This window comes from Lutjanus erythropterus, chromosome 13 (assembly GCF_056507025.1).
Source record: "Lutjanus erythropterus isolate fLutEry1 chromosome 13, fLutEry1.hap2, whole genome shotgun sequence".
Taxonomy (NCBI): domain Eukaryota; kingdom Metazoa; phylum Chordata; class Actinopteri; order Lutjaniformes; family Lutjanidae; genus Lutjanus; species Lutjanus erythropterus.
In genome coordinates, this window is record NC_139329.1 from 13,353,246 (window position 1) to 13,369,543 (window position 16,298).

The 16,298-nt window shown below is 38.6% G+C and overlaps 3 protein-coding genes across 6 annotated transcripts; 2 read left to right on the forward strand and 1 right to left on the reverse strand.

Annotated features, from left to right (window-relative positions):
* Window positions 1-254: 254 nt before the first annotated feature.
* On the reverse strand, window positions 255-5,049 carry slc15a5 (solute carrier family 15 member 5). 2 transcript variants are annotated; one of them, XM_084734088.1, is made up of 9 exons: window positions 4,630-5,049; window positions 3,475-3,697; window positions 2,714-2,883; window positions 2,354-2,574; window positions 1,624-1,810; window positions 1,286-1,474; window positions 933-1,064; window positions 720-828; window positions 255-398 (listed from the first exon to the last, which is right to left on the reverse strand). In XM_084734088.1, the coding sequence occupies exons 1-9, from the start codon at window positions 4,982-4,984 to the stop codon at window positions 257-259; spliced, it is 1,728 nt and encodes a 575-aa protein (XP_084590214.1). In that variant the 5' UTR covers window positions 4,985-5,049; the 3' UTR covers window positions 255-256. The 2 variants fall into 2 exon arrangements, 1 of the variants encoding a protein (XP_084590214.1); XR_014771750.1 differs by having other exon boundaries at window positions 369-398; window positions 1,286-1,517.
* Window positions 5,050-7,358: 2,309 nt separating this feature from the next.
* ccdc34 (coiled-coil domain containing 34) lies at window positions 7,359-11,601 on the forward strand. 2 transcript variants are annotated; one of them, XM_084734090.1, is made up of 7 exons: window positions 7,359-7,527; window positions 7,626-7,907; window positions 8,225-8,369; window positions 8,555-8,662; window positions 9,129-9,287; window positions 9,401-9,530; window positions 10,601-11,601. In XM_084734090.1, exons 2-7 carry the CDS (start codon window positions 7,642-7,644, stop codon window positions 10,792-10,794), a joined length of 1,002 nt encoding a protein of 333 aa, XP_084590216.1. In that variant the 5' UTR covers window positions 7,359-7,527; window positions 7,626-7,641; the 3' UTR covers window positions 10,795-11,601. The 2 variants fall into 2 exon arrangements, with proteins under 2 accessions (XP_084590216.1, XP_084590215.1); XM_084734089.1 differs by having other exon boundaries at window positions 7,359-7,907.
* Window positions 11,602-11,833: 232 nt separating this feature from the next.
* rab19 (RAB19, member RAS oncogene family) lies at window positions 11,834-15,559 on the forward strand. 2 transcript variants are annotated; one of them, XM_084734091.1, is made up of 5 exons: window positions 11,834-11,954; window positions 12,481-12,559; window positions 13,171-13,359; window positions 13,982-14,165; window positions 15,280-15,559. In XM_084734091.1, the coding sequence occupies exons 2-5, from the start codon at window positions 12,509-12,511 to the stop codon at window positions 15,552-15,554; spliced, it is 699 nt and encodes a 232-aa protein (XP_084590217.1). In that variant the 5' UTR covers window positions 11,834-11,954; window positions 12,481-12,508; the 3' UTR covers window positions 15,555-15,559. The 2 variants fall into 2 exon arrangements, with proteins under 2 accessions (XP_084590217.1, XP_084590218.1); XM_084734092.1 differs by lacking the exon at window positions 11,834-11,954 and having other exon boundaries at window positions 12,159-12,559; window positions 13,988-14,165.
* The last annotated feature ends 739 nt before the right edge of the window (window positions 15,560-16,298 follow it).

Sequence of the window (16,298 nt, forward strand, 5' to 3'; positions counted from 1 at the left end):
CCATGCTTTCATAATTATACAGTAATTGCTTGTTCGATTTGATGTGGTATTATTTACATTTTTATTTTCTGAATATGACTTTCATTAAGTTTTGGTGACATACAGTAAGGGGCATGTTATATGCACAAATTCTGTTATTACATTGCAGTTGTAAAAACATCAAACATATGTACATTATATGTATTTCATTTACACAAGCTAGAGATTTTTACACAGTAACATGTAGCGCCAGCGCCACTAACAGTAGAGAACACAGTCATAAAATAGATTCAGTGGAGGCGTTTGTGTAAGAGCGATCCACAGTGTCGTAGAAGCGCAGACAGGCCTTGTAATGCAGCAGTTTCTCAGTCAGGGGGCTGGTGGTCAGTGCTTTACCCTGCACACTCAGGTCTATGTACCTGCATAACATGAGGATAACAAGAAGGCACAGGTCCAGTGGTGATACACAACTTCATCAGGTAATAGGATACATTTGTCAAATATTGCATTGTGACTGTATTTAAGCAAGTTCTTATTTGCAGCTATGTTGTTTTAGTTAATACATAGTCCTGCTGAAATTTGCCTTCACCAGATATTGTAAAACACCTACAGTGGACTGTAATGGACTTTACAAACGGCTTACTGCAATTAATAAATGACAGTGTTCATTATGCACAATTGATAATCTCATTGTAATGTATTCCACTCAACAGTCCAGGTAGTAAGAGATAATACTGTACCTGTAAGATATCCTCCAACACACAAGGGTATTTATGGCCATCAGTGTCGCCAGGAGGAAAAAGAATCTCTCCATATTCCCATCATGCAGTGTGTTTGGGTAGAAGTTACCTGCCAATGATTATCACTGTGGTCAGCTTTTCAATTACATTCCAGTGTCACCATGGTTTGGTACTGGAAGAAAACATGCAACACAGTATTTGTGTTAAATTTACCTCCAGATAGAAAGTACACCAGTTGAATGATGAAAGCTCCGAGAAAACAGCCCCCTCCATAGGACAGAGTGAGGAAATGCAGAGAGATCCCTCTGATGTGGCTCGGGGTCAGCTGGAAAGATATGAGGGAACCTGACAGAGAGGAAGTGACAGCAGAAATGTTTGATCATCTTTCGTGCTGAGTGAGATACAGGACAGCATGTTTTACCAGTGACACATCAACAACTGCCTTGGATTCCTTTGTTATGTGTCATTTGGTTTGTGCTAATAAATAAAACTCACGTTTTGGACAAGATGCACCATTTAAGACCAGCATTAAATGAAATGATGGAGGCCTTGTGTCTGTCACTCACATGCAGGGGTGACGAGAGCCTCTGCGAGACCGAGTAGGATGTACTGAGGAGCCAGGTGGAAACACGGCATGGACGACACCTGCAGAACTTTTCCAGACAGGGTCTGTTCCACCAGAGGGTAAGTCTTCCTCTGTAGCTCGGACAAACCTGCCACCAGGACGGACAGAGTGGCACATGCGTGGCCCAGAGCTGGAAGGGGAGGATGGACAGGGAGGGGTGATGAGAGAGGGGGCTACAGAATAATTACAGGAGGAAAGAGGCAGAAGAGTAAGAGAGACATGGTGAAGACGTTAAAACAAAGTGTGCGTTAGTGGGGATGTACATAGATATATACTCACTGATGACTTTTGCAGGTGCCAGAGGAGTTTTTTCCATGGAGACGTAGCAAGTCGTCACAAACTCAATCAGTGGGGCTAAGAGCAGCAGAGGTAGGATGCTGATCACATTCAGGGCACCGATGGGCAACAGGATGTTGTCCAGGTGAAGGTTTGAGTTCATCGTCTGTATGTAATAACCTGAGGGAATCTGTAGAAAACACAACCTGGTGAAAAATAAACATGCTAAGTATATTAAATTTTAGCATACTTGAATGTAATTGCAGTCAGACTCATCATCAGTTTACTTCAAGTGTGTTCATGATTAGCTAACTTGAAGTTTGCTATTTTGGAACAAAAGACAAATATATTTTAGTTGTAATTAAAATGTAGAAAAGCCCAATTTGTTGCACATTCGTTGTAAATATACAATTTACAATACACTTACAATAAAGTATGCTTCTTGTAAGCACACTGAAATACTACTTTAAGTATTGCAGAACTAGTTGTGTGTATGTATTTTTAGTACACTGAATGTGAATTTAAGGACATACTGAAGTACACTTTTTTTAAAAAAAGAAAAAAGTGTACAAATATACTTTAAATTAAACAAAAAAAAAAAAGAACAAGTATACGATTGTATTCTTAAATTACACGTATACACTAAAGTATACTTCCTTTGGATATTCTTAACAGGGGAATTATTCATTGTCATAGTTTATAATAAAGACCCATTATATTTGCAGTGACCTGCCTGTGTGATGCAGGCTCTGTAGAGCAGCTGAAGCCCATAAAGAGGGAAGAGCTTGGCCAGGACTTTGACGTTCTCCACATGAGTTTCACTGTAACGGCCCCCATTGTTCTCCTTGGCCCGGTCCAGCCAAGATGTTACATCTCCACTCAAGTAGCGATAGTGGAGGCAACACGTCCTGATAGAGTTCAAGAAAACGCCCAGTGTGGTCAATAATGATCCACCTATGAAAGACACAAGAGGGAACAGAATGAAGTGTTTATTTGGTGTGACTGTTTTTTTAAAGTTAATTTTGATGTGGTGTGTACAATAGGCCATTTGCAAGTATTTTTATATGTCTCTTATTCATGAACAGTATGTTACCTTTCTTGGGTTTATAGGTGAGTTTGTTCCTCACCATGTGTATGGCCATTAGAGCCAGCAGCACAGAGGTGAAGGGGATAAGGAAGCCCAGATTTTTGGCCACAGACTGCTGGATGTAAGCAATACCCAGAAACACCACAGTGGAGTTCAGGTTCACCAACCAGTAAAACCTAACATCAATAAAACAAATATCACACTCATTAGACCTACATGGAACAAGAGGGGGAAAGAACCTGCTTCAAACATACATAATATATTATTATTTTCAGGCACTTATGGTCACCTGAAGATGAATCCTATTGACATTCCTATCTGCCTCAGCTGTACATTCTGTTTAGTGCTAATTAGCAAATTTTAGCATTCTATGATATTAAACTTAGATGGTGTAAACATTTTACCTGCTAAACATCAGCTTGTTTGTCAATGTGAGCATGTTAATATGCCAAAGTGTCAACTCTGTATGCAAGATATCTAAATCTAATTGACAGATTTTAGGAAGATTTTCGTAGAGCGTATGTGCGCACATTTATTTTAAAGACCCATAAACCCATCACCATAACTCTGCCACCACCTGAGGGGCATTAGAGTTATTTTTCTCCAAAATCAACAAAGAATTTGCATAGTCTTAACCAATCCCTATTTCCATACAGAATAACTTAATTGTAAAGAACGTATTAAACAATGATGAAACAGGCCATGGTAACAATATCAGTTGACTGTTTGGAGTCAGATTATTGGGTGACCATGGCAACACCACCAACCAGTTGAAGAAAGACAGGAGCTGGTGCTGATTGTAGCCCTGCAGGTTGTAGGCTCCCATGGGACAGAGGATGGCTCGGATGCCGCCGATGCCCAGTGCAGCAGCCAGGAGGCCAGTGTAGAACAAGATCTGCTGCTCCCGAGGTTCCAGCTGGTGTGTCATGTGATGAGTGTCGATGTAGAAATCTTCAAATGGGAACGCCACCACAGGTAGCATGGCTGTGCCTTGAAAGTATGATGACAGATGAAGGTCATGTGATTTCAGCTAGAATGACAGAGTGTGATTTTACGGAAGCAGAGCCATGACTAAGCACCTTTTTAATTAATAAGGGTCTTGAAGTAGGCTTACAGTAAATGTAAACATTCATAATGACTAATATGCAAGTGCTCAAGTTTTGTGTCAGCATCAAGAGGGGTGCATATGAAGTGAGGGTCCTCCTCCAGGACATTTTGAGCATTACTGCATTTCCTATAGTGGGAATGTCTTTATTTATGTAAAAGTCCTCTGCTACTTTCATGTTTCTATTGGGAGGGGGGGAAACGCAAATGTTAAAAATATAAATAAATATTGAGGGGGACCTTCTCAGTATTAATTTCTAGAATTGCTCAACTAAGAATATTGAAATACCAAAATATTCTCCAATATGAAACTTGAATATTCTTTAAGTTATTTGTTTAAGATAGCAGTCCTCTGAGTATATTTGTATATTCATGTCAGTGCAAAATCGGTGCACAATCCACATAGAAAAGGTCTAATTCCATTCTAGCTGAAAAATTTACTGTATTGGCTCCCATATTGGTCGGTGAATTTTTGTCCTCTAAAATTGGTATTGTATCAGTCTCAATTTATGTAAATATATTATATAAATTTATATTATGTAATATTTTGTAAAAATTAGTAAAATGATTGTGTGGGACAACTTATTTTTGTTGGCCTTGAAAAATAAACAAAATCTGAATCAAGGAAAGGTGAGAAGGTGAGAATACATAAAAACTAAGATATGTATTGCACAAATTTTTACTTACATCTAATCTTACATTATAACAGAACAATACTTTCCAAGCGACTGAGTCATTTTTAAATAAGTAAGTCATATAGTTTCAAATTTCGTCACATCAGACAACATGACAACATGCTTTAACCCTCTGTGTCTTACCAAAGAAATGAAGGAAAGCACACAAATAGAGCACCTTGGTCCTGCCCAGGCAGGTTTCTGCAAACCACCCGACCAGAACAGGGGTCAGGGTGCTGGCTCCCACAAAGCACAGGTTGACTGTTGCCGCCAGGTAGTTCTCATAGCCCAGCTTCACGGTGCAGAAGAGAATCATGTTGCATACAATCCCAAAGAAAGTGAATCTCTCACACAGCTCCACAAGTAGAACACAGATGATCACTTGAAGCTTCTTGCGGGACTTCCTTGGTGGTGGTCCCTGGTCTGGATAAGGGGTCTGGGAGAGTCGACGCAGGTGTCTCCTGCCCTCTGGCAGTCTCTGAGGGTCCCACTGCAACATACCACCTGGCCAACTGGGCTGGTTGGCAGCATGCAGTCAGTACTGGACAACGCAGAGCCCTGAATGTCCTTCATGGACAGGAGCAGCAGAGGCAAGAGCTGGAATCCCTCACTTTGGTGTGACTCTGGACTGGAGACACGTAGGATCAGACACACCTACCTGCATTCTGCACGTGCTGGTGGCTGATTATCGTCCTGTGTCATGATCTTACTCAGAAACTGTGGCCGCTTTACAGGGATCTGACACATCATGAGAAATTGCCTCCAGGAGTGATGGATGGGAGCGATGTGGAGAGTATCCCGGAAATATTTCTTAATTACCAACAAGATACAGACACGTGTCATTGTTTGTTTCACTGACTTATGCAGAGCAGTGGTGCAGAGAAACTACGTGCATTTACTCAAGTACTGTACTTAAGAACAATTTTGAGGTACTTGTATTGACTTGAGTATTTCCATTTCTGTCATTTTATTATTCTACCAAACGACATATCAGAGGCAAGTATAATACTTTTACTCTACATTTATTTGACAGCTTTACTGGTTATTTTACACATTCAGATCAATACAAATATAAGTGAAAAATAAAATATGACGTATTTTTTATAGATTAAGCTACCTGGCAATATATATAGTAGATAAAACAGTGCATAGACCAAATAATACCCTCTCATTTGTCACAGACAACCCACCAGAAGTTTGTGGCATGGCCCCACCCTCACCCTCATTATATTGCCATGCTTAAAAACTTAAATTTTTTAAATGTTTTTTTTTTTTTAAGTTTTGCCATGAACAGAGTCTATAATAATAATCAACAACTCAAGAACTCACAGTGCTGCATATGCAATGGGCTTTAGCATTCATATTAAAAGATAGAAAACAAGACAAAAAAAATAATAATTTAGTGCTGTAGGCAGCCTAATTACAAACGCTCACAAAATACCACATCTCATTGTGAAAGCAGCCCCTCTGTTTACAAGAACAGTTTGGAAGGCCTGCTGGCAATTAGACTAATAATGTTAAGTGAGTGTGAGACAGAGTGCACAGGCAGGTTAACACCAACTGGATCAGACCTGCTAGACAGAAAACAACTGCCTGTGTTTACAGCAAGAAGTAAATTCATTGTCTGAACAGTGCTGAACAGAATAACAGTGGAGTATAAGAGTACTTATTCACAAGGCCACAGGAAAATCTGACCAATTATAAAACATATCTAATCTAAATTGTTTTTTCATTTCCCATTTTTTTCATTCAGAAATCCTTGTTGTGACCAAAATATCTATCACCAAAATAAGATCAAATAAATCCTTTTAAAGAATCTTGTAACTTCTAACAGCTCTTGTAACATATTGTAACACATGTAACCCCAAAATTTTAAAAAAGTTTAATCATCTTTAAATGTCCTTATTTATTTTGCATTCTGTAAGCTAGTATGAACAAAGAAATCAGTGGTCTTGCTTATGAATTCTAACAAAATTGTTTTCTGTTGGCCTAGATGTTCTTTTTTGATTTTTAACACATATATTTGAGCACAAAGTCAATGAAAGCTAAACTGTAATCAGGTTAAGGCCATTAAGGTACAGTATGTACAGTATGTACCTTAATCTTTATTTATATTATAGTACTATGTTTGCTGTTATGCACCAACCTGCCACAGCAAATTACTTGTAAGCAAAAACCTACTTTACAATAAAACTGCTTCTGATTCTCATTCTCATTCTTATCAATGTAAAAATTAAGAGAGTCAAGATACAAGAAAGATTTTTAAAAAATTAACAGAATAACATTAAGGCATTTCATTTGTGAGGTAATTTTCTAATACATCTTTGGCCCTTTTGGATTTCACTAATTTCAGGGACTTGGCATAGAGGTTGAATTTCACGAGGCTATAACAGCATGTTTTTAGACTTTATATTCTTATATTATATTATATTAAATTATATTATATTATATTATTATTAGTCATGCATTCATTTACATTTTTTCATCACAGTTTAATGTATGTTTTTATGTTTTTTTACTTTCCTTGCTGTTCATCTAAAGCGTCAAGCACTACGTTTTCCCCTTTATTTATCTCGGTAACAGTACAAACAGTGTAAAAGTCGACTCAACATCGAACAAATAACATTTAAGCAATGACGAAGAAACTACAATATGGAGAGCATCATATAGCATAGCGTCAAGCATTACTATGGTTACAGACACAGCGTCCAGTAGCGCGTGGGGCGTGGTGTATCATGGGAAAAAAGTTGTTTGCAGTGCAGTTGAATCGTTGATAGACGAGACGAACGCTACAACCAGTGTTCTTCAAATACACGGATAAAGGTAACTTACAGTTCGTTCAGAATTAGTTAGAGAGACTGCACATATACTATGGAGTTAGCTCAGTTAATAGCTAGAATCAAACGTTTGTTGTACGTTAAATAATATTAAAGCTAAGTTAGCTAGCTAGCGCTAGCTGTTAGTAAACGCTAGTTGGTGCTAACATTAGCCTTACTTTGCTGACCGTGAAAACAAGTTGTTGTCACTAGCAGCCATAATCGAGTAAGTTGTGTTTGCTTATTGTGCCTCACTGGAAAGTTGCACTCTTCATTTGACATTAGACAGCCGACAAAATTGTGTGTGGACGTTGTGGTTTGAAGCTGACATCGGCTAGTCATGTCTGGAAGGAGGATGCCGAACTGTCCAACCGCTGCGTCCGAAGGCTTCAGCTCTACGCCCGTCAAAACCAGCCAGGGACAAGACATCCAAACATCCAAGCGCTTGGAGGACGGCGTCCTATCCGACGACGAAGACACATTTTCTCTGCTTTCTCCCATCTATCATGACAGTTTTGACAGTGATGAAGACCTGGAGCCTGACGCAGATCAGCAAACTTCACCCAGACAGAGTGACAACTTCAGATTCAGCGTCTCACCGGTCAGGTACTGCAGATGTTTTCAGGCTTATTTTCCTTCTATCTGTAGTCATAGCCACCTAGTTCCATTTTATTAACGAGAAGGCAGACATCTCAACAGGCAATAACTCTTTAACTTGACAACCCCCACCAAACAATTCAAATGGATGACTAGCACTGCAGGAAAGAGGAACAATAATTAATTTGGAGTCTTTGTTGAACTGTCCTTTTTTTTTTTAACAAACTTTCCAAACTGAGTCAAAGACAACAGACTGCATGATTCAGACAGACAAAATGTAAATATGGAGTAGAAGATGTATCATTGTAGATCTCTTTTTGTTAAAGATGTGAGCTACCAAGAACACCTTCAAACCAGATGCTGAATGCAGCTGTGGAGCCTACAGGCTCACCCACTCTCAGTGCCTGGGAAATGTGGCTGGTGAACAAAGCCAAAGAAGACCGTATCAAATTGGAAAAGAAAGCAGAGGAGGCAAGGCACAATTAATTTTGATTTATATCACTGTTTAACTGCAGTAGGACTGTCTCTCCTTTGCTTTTATAATAAAGCTAGTCATATTTTTTTCCCTCTTATTTTCAAATTGTTCTTCCTCCCAAACTTCCTTTTTACATCCTGTCTGAGTGTCTGAGTATGACATTTAATATCTTTTCAATTAGGAGCGGATACTAAAGGAAATGAAAGAAAAACAAGAAAGGCATCATGAACAAAAAAAGATTGTCATGGAGGAGAAGATCCAAGAATGGCTAAAGATAAAAAGAGAACAGGTGCGTAGAAAACTGCTACTTTAAACTCAGTAAAACCACACAAAATAGCAGACTGACTCTTATTTGTTAGAATTTTGTTGATTCAGTTTGTGGCTCGTGGGCTGAATCCGGTCCTTAAACAATCTCAATCCTGCCCTTTGATCACTTATAAATATGAAATCCTAGATTAGAAGTAAATAAATAAAATATCATTGCCATTTTATTTAAATAACCTGCTAACATTCTAAGTCTGTGGGTGTCTACACTTTTTATTAGTAGTTTAATTAGTTCATTAATGGTTATGTCTGTTGTTAAGCAAGGAGACACATTATTTTAGCTTTAACCAGGCCGTTCAAGCAGAGGGAATTGAACTCAATGAAAAAAGATGTTGAATGCATTATGCTTATTAAAACAACAAGCTCTTACTAATCTGGGATTAAAAGGTCTGTTATTTTTCCTAATAGTTGTTTTCTTTTTACAATCCCAGGAGAAGCACGAGCAATTTGTAAAACAGAGCAAAGAGAAGGAGGAGATACAGAGGCAGCAGGAAAAACAGAGAGAAACTGAACAGAAAGCTCAACAGAAGTACCAGATCTGGCTGCAGAAGAAGAACCAACAGAAAACGGAAATGGAGAAGAAGGAGAAAGTAATATTGATCTTTTAAAGTTATTCTGTTTTTAATGAAGACATTTTTAAATTAAAAGTTGTTATTCAGCTGCAGAGAGGTACAGATTCTGATAAATCTTTTCTTTTTGGCAGGAGTTAGCTGCCCTGAAGATGGAGCAGGAGAAAGAGCGTCGCAAGAGGGCAGAGGACAAGTTTAAAGAGTGGCTTACAAAAGCCAATGAAAAAAGCAGAGCGAGTCCCAAATCACCTTGCTACCCAACAAGTAAGGTCATTTCAGTCATCAGGAAATTATTATTATCTCGCCTGGTGGAGTGGATGTGCTTGGTCATGTGTGCAGGTGTTAATTGTCTGCAGCTAATCGCGCATATTACTAGACCCATCTGCATAAAATTTTGAACAACCTTGAAAGTCTATTTTTGTTGACTGCTCTGTTTTACACCGTGATTTCAGATTTTTGTGCTTCTACCATGGGTAGGTAGGCTACATAGTTAAAATATTTCGTTTAGCTTAATCTGCTCTGTGCAACTTGACATGGCTTCCATCAGAAATAGAGTTTGCGTCTGTTTTCAGCAGAGCGTAGAGCTGCTTCTGAGATGTGAAGTGCAGCGGCACTTCTGGTGGAATCACAAGCATTTTTTAGAATAGCACCACCCTCCAGCCAGAACACAACATAACTATACCCAGTGGAATCAAGGCTTTATACTAACTGCTGACTCCTCACTCATTTCATCATCACAAAGACATCCATAGAAAACGTTTGTGTCATCTTAAACTGGAGCATCTGGAAATTACGATGATTCCTAAAAGTTAGACATGATCTTCATCTGCGTGTTGACTGTAAGGGAGCTTTCCTCTCTGGTTTTACTGTTGGATTTCAAACTGACATGAAAGGTGTATGCAACTACTTACTCTACCTGTTTTCTGGCGAAGAGCTGCACTCTACTTACTGTATTCTTCTAGTTCATTAAACTGTGTTTTGTCATTTTTGGATTGACTGCCACCACATAACTGATTAAATTTATTTGTGTTTTTTCATGCCATATGCCCTCCAGGAGCAGTAACAATATAATTCTTTTTGTGCTGGTTTCAAACTCTTTATTTGCGCATATAGAAAATTTTAAAAAGATACCACGTATGAAAATTAGAAGGGAATGTAAAGTAGAGTTGGCTAAAAACACGCCAGGCAATAATTGCAGTAGTATACAATTTGTATGTATCTGTCAACAAATTTACAGGGCTGGGCACCTTTTGGTGCATTAGACACTAGCTTATTAGTTTCATGTACCAAGCTAATATTATGTATCAGTATTGTATCGGTTTGATTCCTTCCAGGTCCCTACGACAAATCCTACCCATCGCCCAGCTTCTACAATCCGATCCCCTGGAAGCCAATTCACGTCCCTCCTCCAGAAGCATCACTGAATAAGACGTCTGGCAAGAAACCTCAGAAACAACTGAAAAGCCCCAGCACCGCTTTTAGACTGAGAAACTCTGTGAGTGCAGGACAGTTGCCGCAGAGGAGATGACAAAGCAGACTGACGTCTGTGACTGTGGCTCGGTAGCTTAGCTACCACTCAGATATGACTTTACCACGACTCATCCACACCACAACTGAGACTCTGCTGAATCACAGACGTATTTCTGTTCTAATATGGCTGTGGTGATTAGGACAGGCTACCATACCTGCAGTATATGTGGGTTTTGTTATGTTTTGTTGTACACTGGAGTGATTTTGTAATAATGCACTAGCTCAAATTAGTTTGTAAGGATGTGTAAATATTTTGTAACGTTTGGGATTTAAAATTTTTAGATGATTTTTTTCAGAGATGTTTATAATTTGTTCTGTTTCTTAAAAGAGAAATATGTTAAATCCTGGCATTCAAAAATGAGTGCAGCAGTCCACATAGCAAGTTGGAGCCATAGACGGTGTATTAATTAGGTTTAATCCCTATTTAATACCCCAAATTCCCCATTATTATTAATGATTTCTTACGACTCATAAACAGACACGTATTCATTCAGTGAACATTCAGCATTAATTTTAACACTGTGTAGAGTGAATAAATATGAAATTGGCAAAGAAAAGCAGTTGTTTGGGACCAGAATTGAAATTTCAAAGGAGAACAAGCTCCAGGCTGTAGCATTGTTGTCAGAGAAGCAAGCACGGTCATTTTGTACAGTAAATACATTACATATTTCTCCTTTAAGTGAGCTGCCATGCCTTAATGATGTCAAGCACAAATCTTTTAGACATTTAAAAGTGTGGAGTCTATTTTGTATCATCCTCAACATTTAAAACTATTTGCTGTTTGGATAAAAGAGGCATAATCAAATCTTTTCTACTCCTGTGCTTGTTTTATTTGTGCTACCAGACCACTAACACCACTAACTGGTAAACAAAAACGTATTTCATTGTATTTAATAAGGCATCAACCACCCACAGCCAAACAAGAGAAAGAAGGTGGTTGGTGGTCACAGCCAAAGATAGACTCGGCTCAGTCAAGTGCCCCTCACACTCACACATTGTTCCTGGGTCCAGCTGTGTCTTGTTCTTCTGTGGGCTGAGATGACGACAGAAACAAGTGAGGGGGTGGAGAGAAGGAGAGAGAGAGGCTGATTCAGATTCAGAGCTGTATGTTCATTCTGTACTCACATCTCACTGTGACACCAATGTGTGCAGCCTGAGGTAAACTGATTTCAATTACACTTCATGTTATACTTTTAACTACATCCTTTCAATTTGTCTGCTGTGTTTTGTTCTTGTTCGTTCTGCACTTAACTCCCCTCTGTTTCTATCTGCTGTGGAATGTGTTAGTTGACAGTAGTCAGTGAAGGGGGGGTAATAATGTAGGGCATTTTTACATGTACAAAAAAAAAAAAAAGGCAGCAGAAGACAGCTATTGAGACAAAGGCGTGAAGTGTTTACATTCTGCCAGGAGGAGTTAAATCGCAGAAGCAGTTTAAGCTGTTTGCTCAGGGTTATTTGCACACTGAGCCTTGTTAGCAAACCTTTCTTCATAAAGACATAAGGTTGTGTTCAAAGTCAGATTCCAACTTTATAAATTTGTAACCAGTTAATTATGAAACAAACTCAAGCCCAGCATGTGCAAATCTGTCTTAATGATGTCACATCTACATATTTATGCCTGAACCAGTGTTTCAGGTCACTGTGTTTTATTTCTGCCCCTTCCTGGTATTGTGCCCTATTGCAGAGCCTGTTAAGAAAAATCCATTCCCAAGATGCAGTGGTGCAGGTGGGCCGGCAGTTGGAGATCACACCTACCGAGACAGGTAAGAGGCGTGTCTATAATTGTGCCAGAATGAAAGTGAGGGGGGAGAGGCAAGGAGGGCAGAAAGAGTGACAGTCCAAAGGGCAGAATTGCGCACTACAGTTGTGCTTAAGATTTCAAGAATGGTGCTGATAGACGTGGAAACCAGGACAGGATGAAGAAACATGACTTCTGGACACTGATCTTTAAAGAATTCGAATCTACTATGGGATAATTGCATTGATTTTGGAGTTTTTTTCAGTTGTTTGCTGAGTAGAATCTGATAATGAGATTAAAATGACTGAAGAAGCAACCTGTTGGAATAAAAACTGGATTTAACAGTAAGATTATTTCTAGTTTTGAGTGTTTTTATCTCTGACTGGGACAACTTTACCTCTGGATCACACATTATTCAGCTGGAACCACATGAACTGTTACACTACAGGTGCTACAAACCTAATCTGCCTCTTTTTCTGAGGGATTTTGCTGTTTCTGTAAATAGTTACTATTGACACAACTTGGAAGGAACCAGTTCTGTTACATAGAGGCACAAAGGTCTTGGATCTAGTGTTTCAGCCTCAGTGTGTTTGTGTTTTTTGTGTATATATTATTCCTCCCTTCACCACCATGCAGTCTGCAGGGCCGGAGATTGAGGACTCTTTCGACTTTCTTTTTAAAATCATCCTGGTTGGGGACTCGGATGTGGGGAAGACGTGTGTGGTCCAGAGCTTCAAGTCTGGCATATTCATGGAGAAGCAGCAAAACACCATCGGGGTCGACTTCACTGTCCGTACCCTGGACATCGATGGCAAGAAGGTGAAGGTGGGTGACCTCTCCAGAGCTCTCTTTGAATTCATATAGTAGTTATTTTGTTGTTTACCTCAGCTCAGATTTCATCAGACACACATTGCACAATCATTTCCACCTACAGTAGGCATCATTTAATTTTATTATAGGCATATTTGAAATATGAATAAAAACATGGATGTATGAGATGTTCCTGTGTGCTGACTCTTACTTGTCTCCAAGTAAATAATCCCTCTGCTTGTTTTAGTTAATCAGTATTTTCTTTCGAGAAAGAGGAGTGGCAAATTATATCATCTGCGTGTTAGCTTTCTGGGTGTGTTAATTTATTAACTGCATGGATGTCTGCACCAAGGGTATTATAGTGAACTAAAACTAATACTGAAACTAAGAAAAACTAAACATTTTTAAACAATAAAAACTGAAACAAACAAAACACTGTAAACTAAATGAAACTAAACTGAATTGAAAACAAAATAAAAATAAAAACTAATGAAAAATACAAAACTATATTAACTCTGGTCTACACAAAATCATTGTTCAAAAAAAGGCTGATCACCTTCAGAGATCACAGCATGGCTGCATGTTTTGGCAGTATGTTTAGTCATGTTTGATCAGGTTGTGTTTTGTGTTGTTGCAGATGCAGGTGTGGGACACAGCAGGGCAGGAGCGTTTCCGCACCATAACTCAGAGCTACTACCGCAGTGCCCACGGGGCCATGGTTGCCTATGACATCACACGCCGCACCACATTTGACTCTGTCCCCCACTGGATCAGGGAGGTGGAGCAGTATGGAGCTGCCAGTGTGGTGCTGATCCTCATTGGTGAGCAGAATGAAAATAAGTTGGTTTATGCTGGTCAGTGAAAGAAAGATTCTTAATTTAGGTTGATTCATTCACACATGTTGACGTGAATCAGTGTGTTGTTCCTGTCATATATAATAATAAAACAAACTCCATCCCTGTATCCTTAAATGGAAACCCAAATTACTATCAGGTGTTGGGGTGCTGAACTGTGGGACATATATGAAATATGACACAGCTTCAGTACAGTATAGCTATTATAAAAGTATATCCAAAGAGTTAGAGCTGGTGATTTGGCTTTCAAATTATATTTCGATATTTTTAGGTTATGCTGCAATATACAATATATATCTTGACATAAACATTTTCTCTAAATACAAATACCATAGATTTCTCAAATAGTGATGATCTTGTAAAATATAATGATTTAAATCACTAACAGTATATAAAATGGGGCTTGGTGATATGGACAAAATCAAACATTGCAATATTTTTGATTAAATACCTCCGGCAATATTGCGACAATATTGTAGGGATGACTAGTGGTGCTTCCTCAAAATATCAACATAAGATTTTTGATGATTATCAGCAATGTGGATATATTGACTGTGTGTGAAGCAAATAATAAAAACAGCTAGATCAGTCTAAGTTTAGATTACATCACTTTAGTGTAATGAAGCCTTTAAAACCTTGAAAAGACAATACCTATGCCATATCATGATAAAACAATTTCCACAATCTAAGATGATATCTAGTGTTACATCACAATATTGATATGATATCCATATATTTCCCCGCTGTATAAAAATTCTATAGACATGTTGATGTGGAATGATTATGACAATACAAAATATGTGAAATGTGATCATCTCAGATCAGCATAAAAAACATATTCCTACGCTGTAGCTATAAAAAGCAAGTAAAAGACACAATATACCAGTGATAAACTGCCCCTTTAAGATTTCACGCCTTCTGCAAGATTAGAGTAAAGGTGCTCAAATCTTGTCGAAATCTTTTACCCTTTGACAGTGTTTACCTGTTTTACCTTCCAGGTGCTTCAGAGCAACATGATAGGTGTATGGACATCTGCTTCCACTTTTGTTTTCAACACTTCCTGTTATGCTCTTCATTGCAGGTAATAAGTCCGACCTCCACACTCAGAGGCAGGTCCTGTTCGAGGATGCGTGCACTCTGGCAGAAAACAACGGCGTGCTGGCAGCTCTTGAAACCTCCGCCAAGGAGGCCCAGAATGTGGACGCGGCGTTCATCCTCATGGCCCGAGAACTGCTAGCACGCAACGGCATGACCATCACAGATGAGGCCCCTCAGGACTCGCCTCTGTTCATGCTGAGTAACAGCTCCCACCCAGTTCACGGCACTCTGTCTTCAGATAAAAAATGTGGGTGCTGAGCAGACTGAAGTTTAAAACTGAAAAACAGTGGTGACAGCCTGAAGTGTGTTTGAAAAGTTCCTTTGAAAAGTTATTTAAGTTAGTCTGAAGGGAAAGTACATATGTTGCATTGTGTATGTGTGTCATTGTAAATTTTGTATATGTTTTGACGTTTAATATTTATACAGTTAGGTATCAGTAACAAGTTTTAAATGGTGGTTGCTTATCGTATTTTGTAATATTTTTCTGAGGATAACTGCTGCTCAGCGTGATAATGACAGCATCACAAACCACACCTCTGCTGGAGGACTCTGTACTAAGACTCTAGTACAATATACAGAAACAAGCAACTTTTTGTCTCTCACAATTTTAATTGTTCTTTCATACAGTATGGCTTTTACAATACCATCAGATTTCCATATTTTTAAACTGCGATTTAAGAAAACTGCAAATCATAAATTGCTATATCTTTCATTTACAAATATAACAAACCAGCACTTAATGAAATTTTCACTGGTGCTGGAACTGTAATTAAACTTTTTCTTCCACAAAGGTCTTCTAATACAGACATTCACATTAACCATTCATAAGATTTTCAAAACTAAAACCACTTGACAGAAGAATAGCACCTTTTTCCTTTCTGTAGAAGCTGTGGTACCCTGTATAACTCTGACAAATACATAAAATAACACTAAAATCAAATTGGCATGCTCTTACATGAGGCTAAAATCCAAATTGTGAGGTACTAAACTGTAACCTGGCAA

Excerpts from the sequence above, each read along its gene's own strand:
- slc15a5 (XM_084734088.1), bottom strand. The coding sequence starts at position 4,984 with ATGTTGCAGTGGGACCCTCAGAGACTGCCAGAGGGCAGGAGACACCTG. Across the intron at positions 1,811-2,353 it reads ACAGAGCCTGCATCACACAG|ATTCCCTCAGGTTATTACAT; the intron begins GCAGGTCACTGC and ends TGTTTTCTACAG. Across the intron at positions 399-719 it reads TGTTGGAGGATATCTTACAG|GTACATAGACCTGAGTGTGC; the intron begins GTACAGTATTAT and ends CATGTTATGCAG.
- ccdc34 (XM_084734089.1), top strand. The coding sequence starts at position 7,642 with ATGTCTGGAAGGAGGATGCCGAACTGTCCAACCGCTGCGTCCGAAGGC. Across the intron at positions 7,908-8,224 it reads TTCAGCGTCTCACCGGTCAG|ATGTGAGCTACCAAGAACAC; the intron begins GTACTGCAGATG and ends TTTTTGTTAAAG. Across the intron at positions 9,531-10,600 it reads ATCACCTTGCTACCCAACAA|GTCCCTACGACAAATCCTAC; the intron begins GTAAGGTCATTT and ends GATTCCTTCCAG.
- rab19 (XM_084734091.1), top strand. The coding sequence starts at position 12,509 with ATGCAGTGGTGCAGGTGGGCCGGCAGTTGGAGATCACACCTACCGAGA. Across the intron at positions 13,360-13,981 it reads TCGATGGCAAGAAGGTGAAG|ATGCAGGTGTGGGACACAGC; the intron begins GTGGGTGACCTC and ends GTGTTGTTGCAG. Across the intron at positions 14,166-15,279 it reads TGTGGTGCTGATCCTCATTG|GTAATAAGTCCGACCTCCAC; the intron begins GTGAGCAGAATG and ends TCTTCATTGCAG.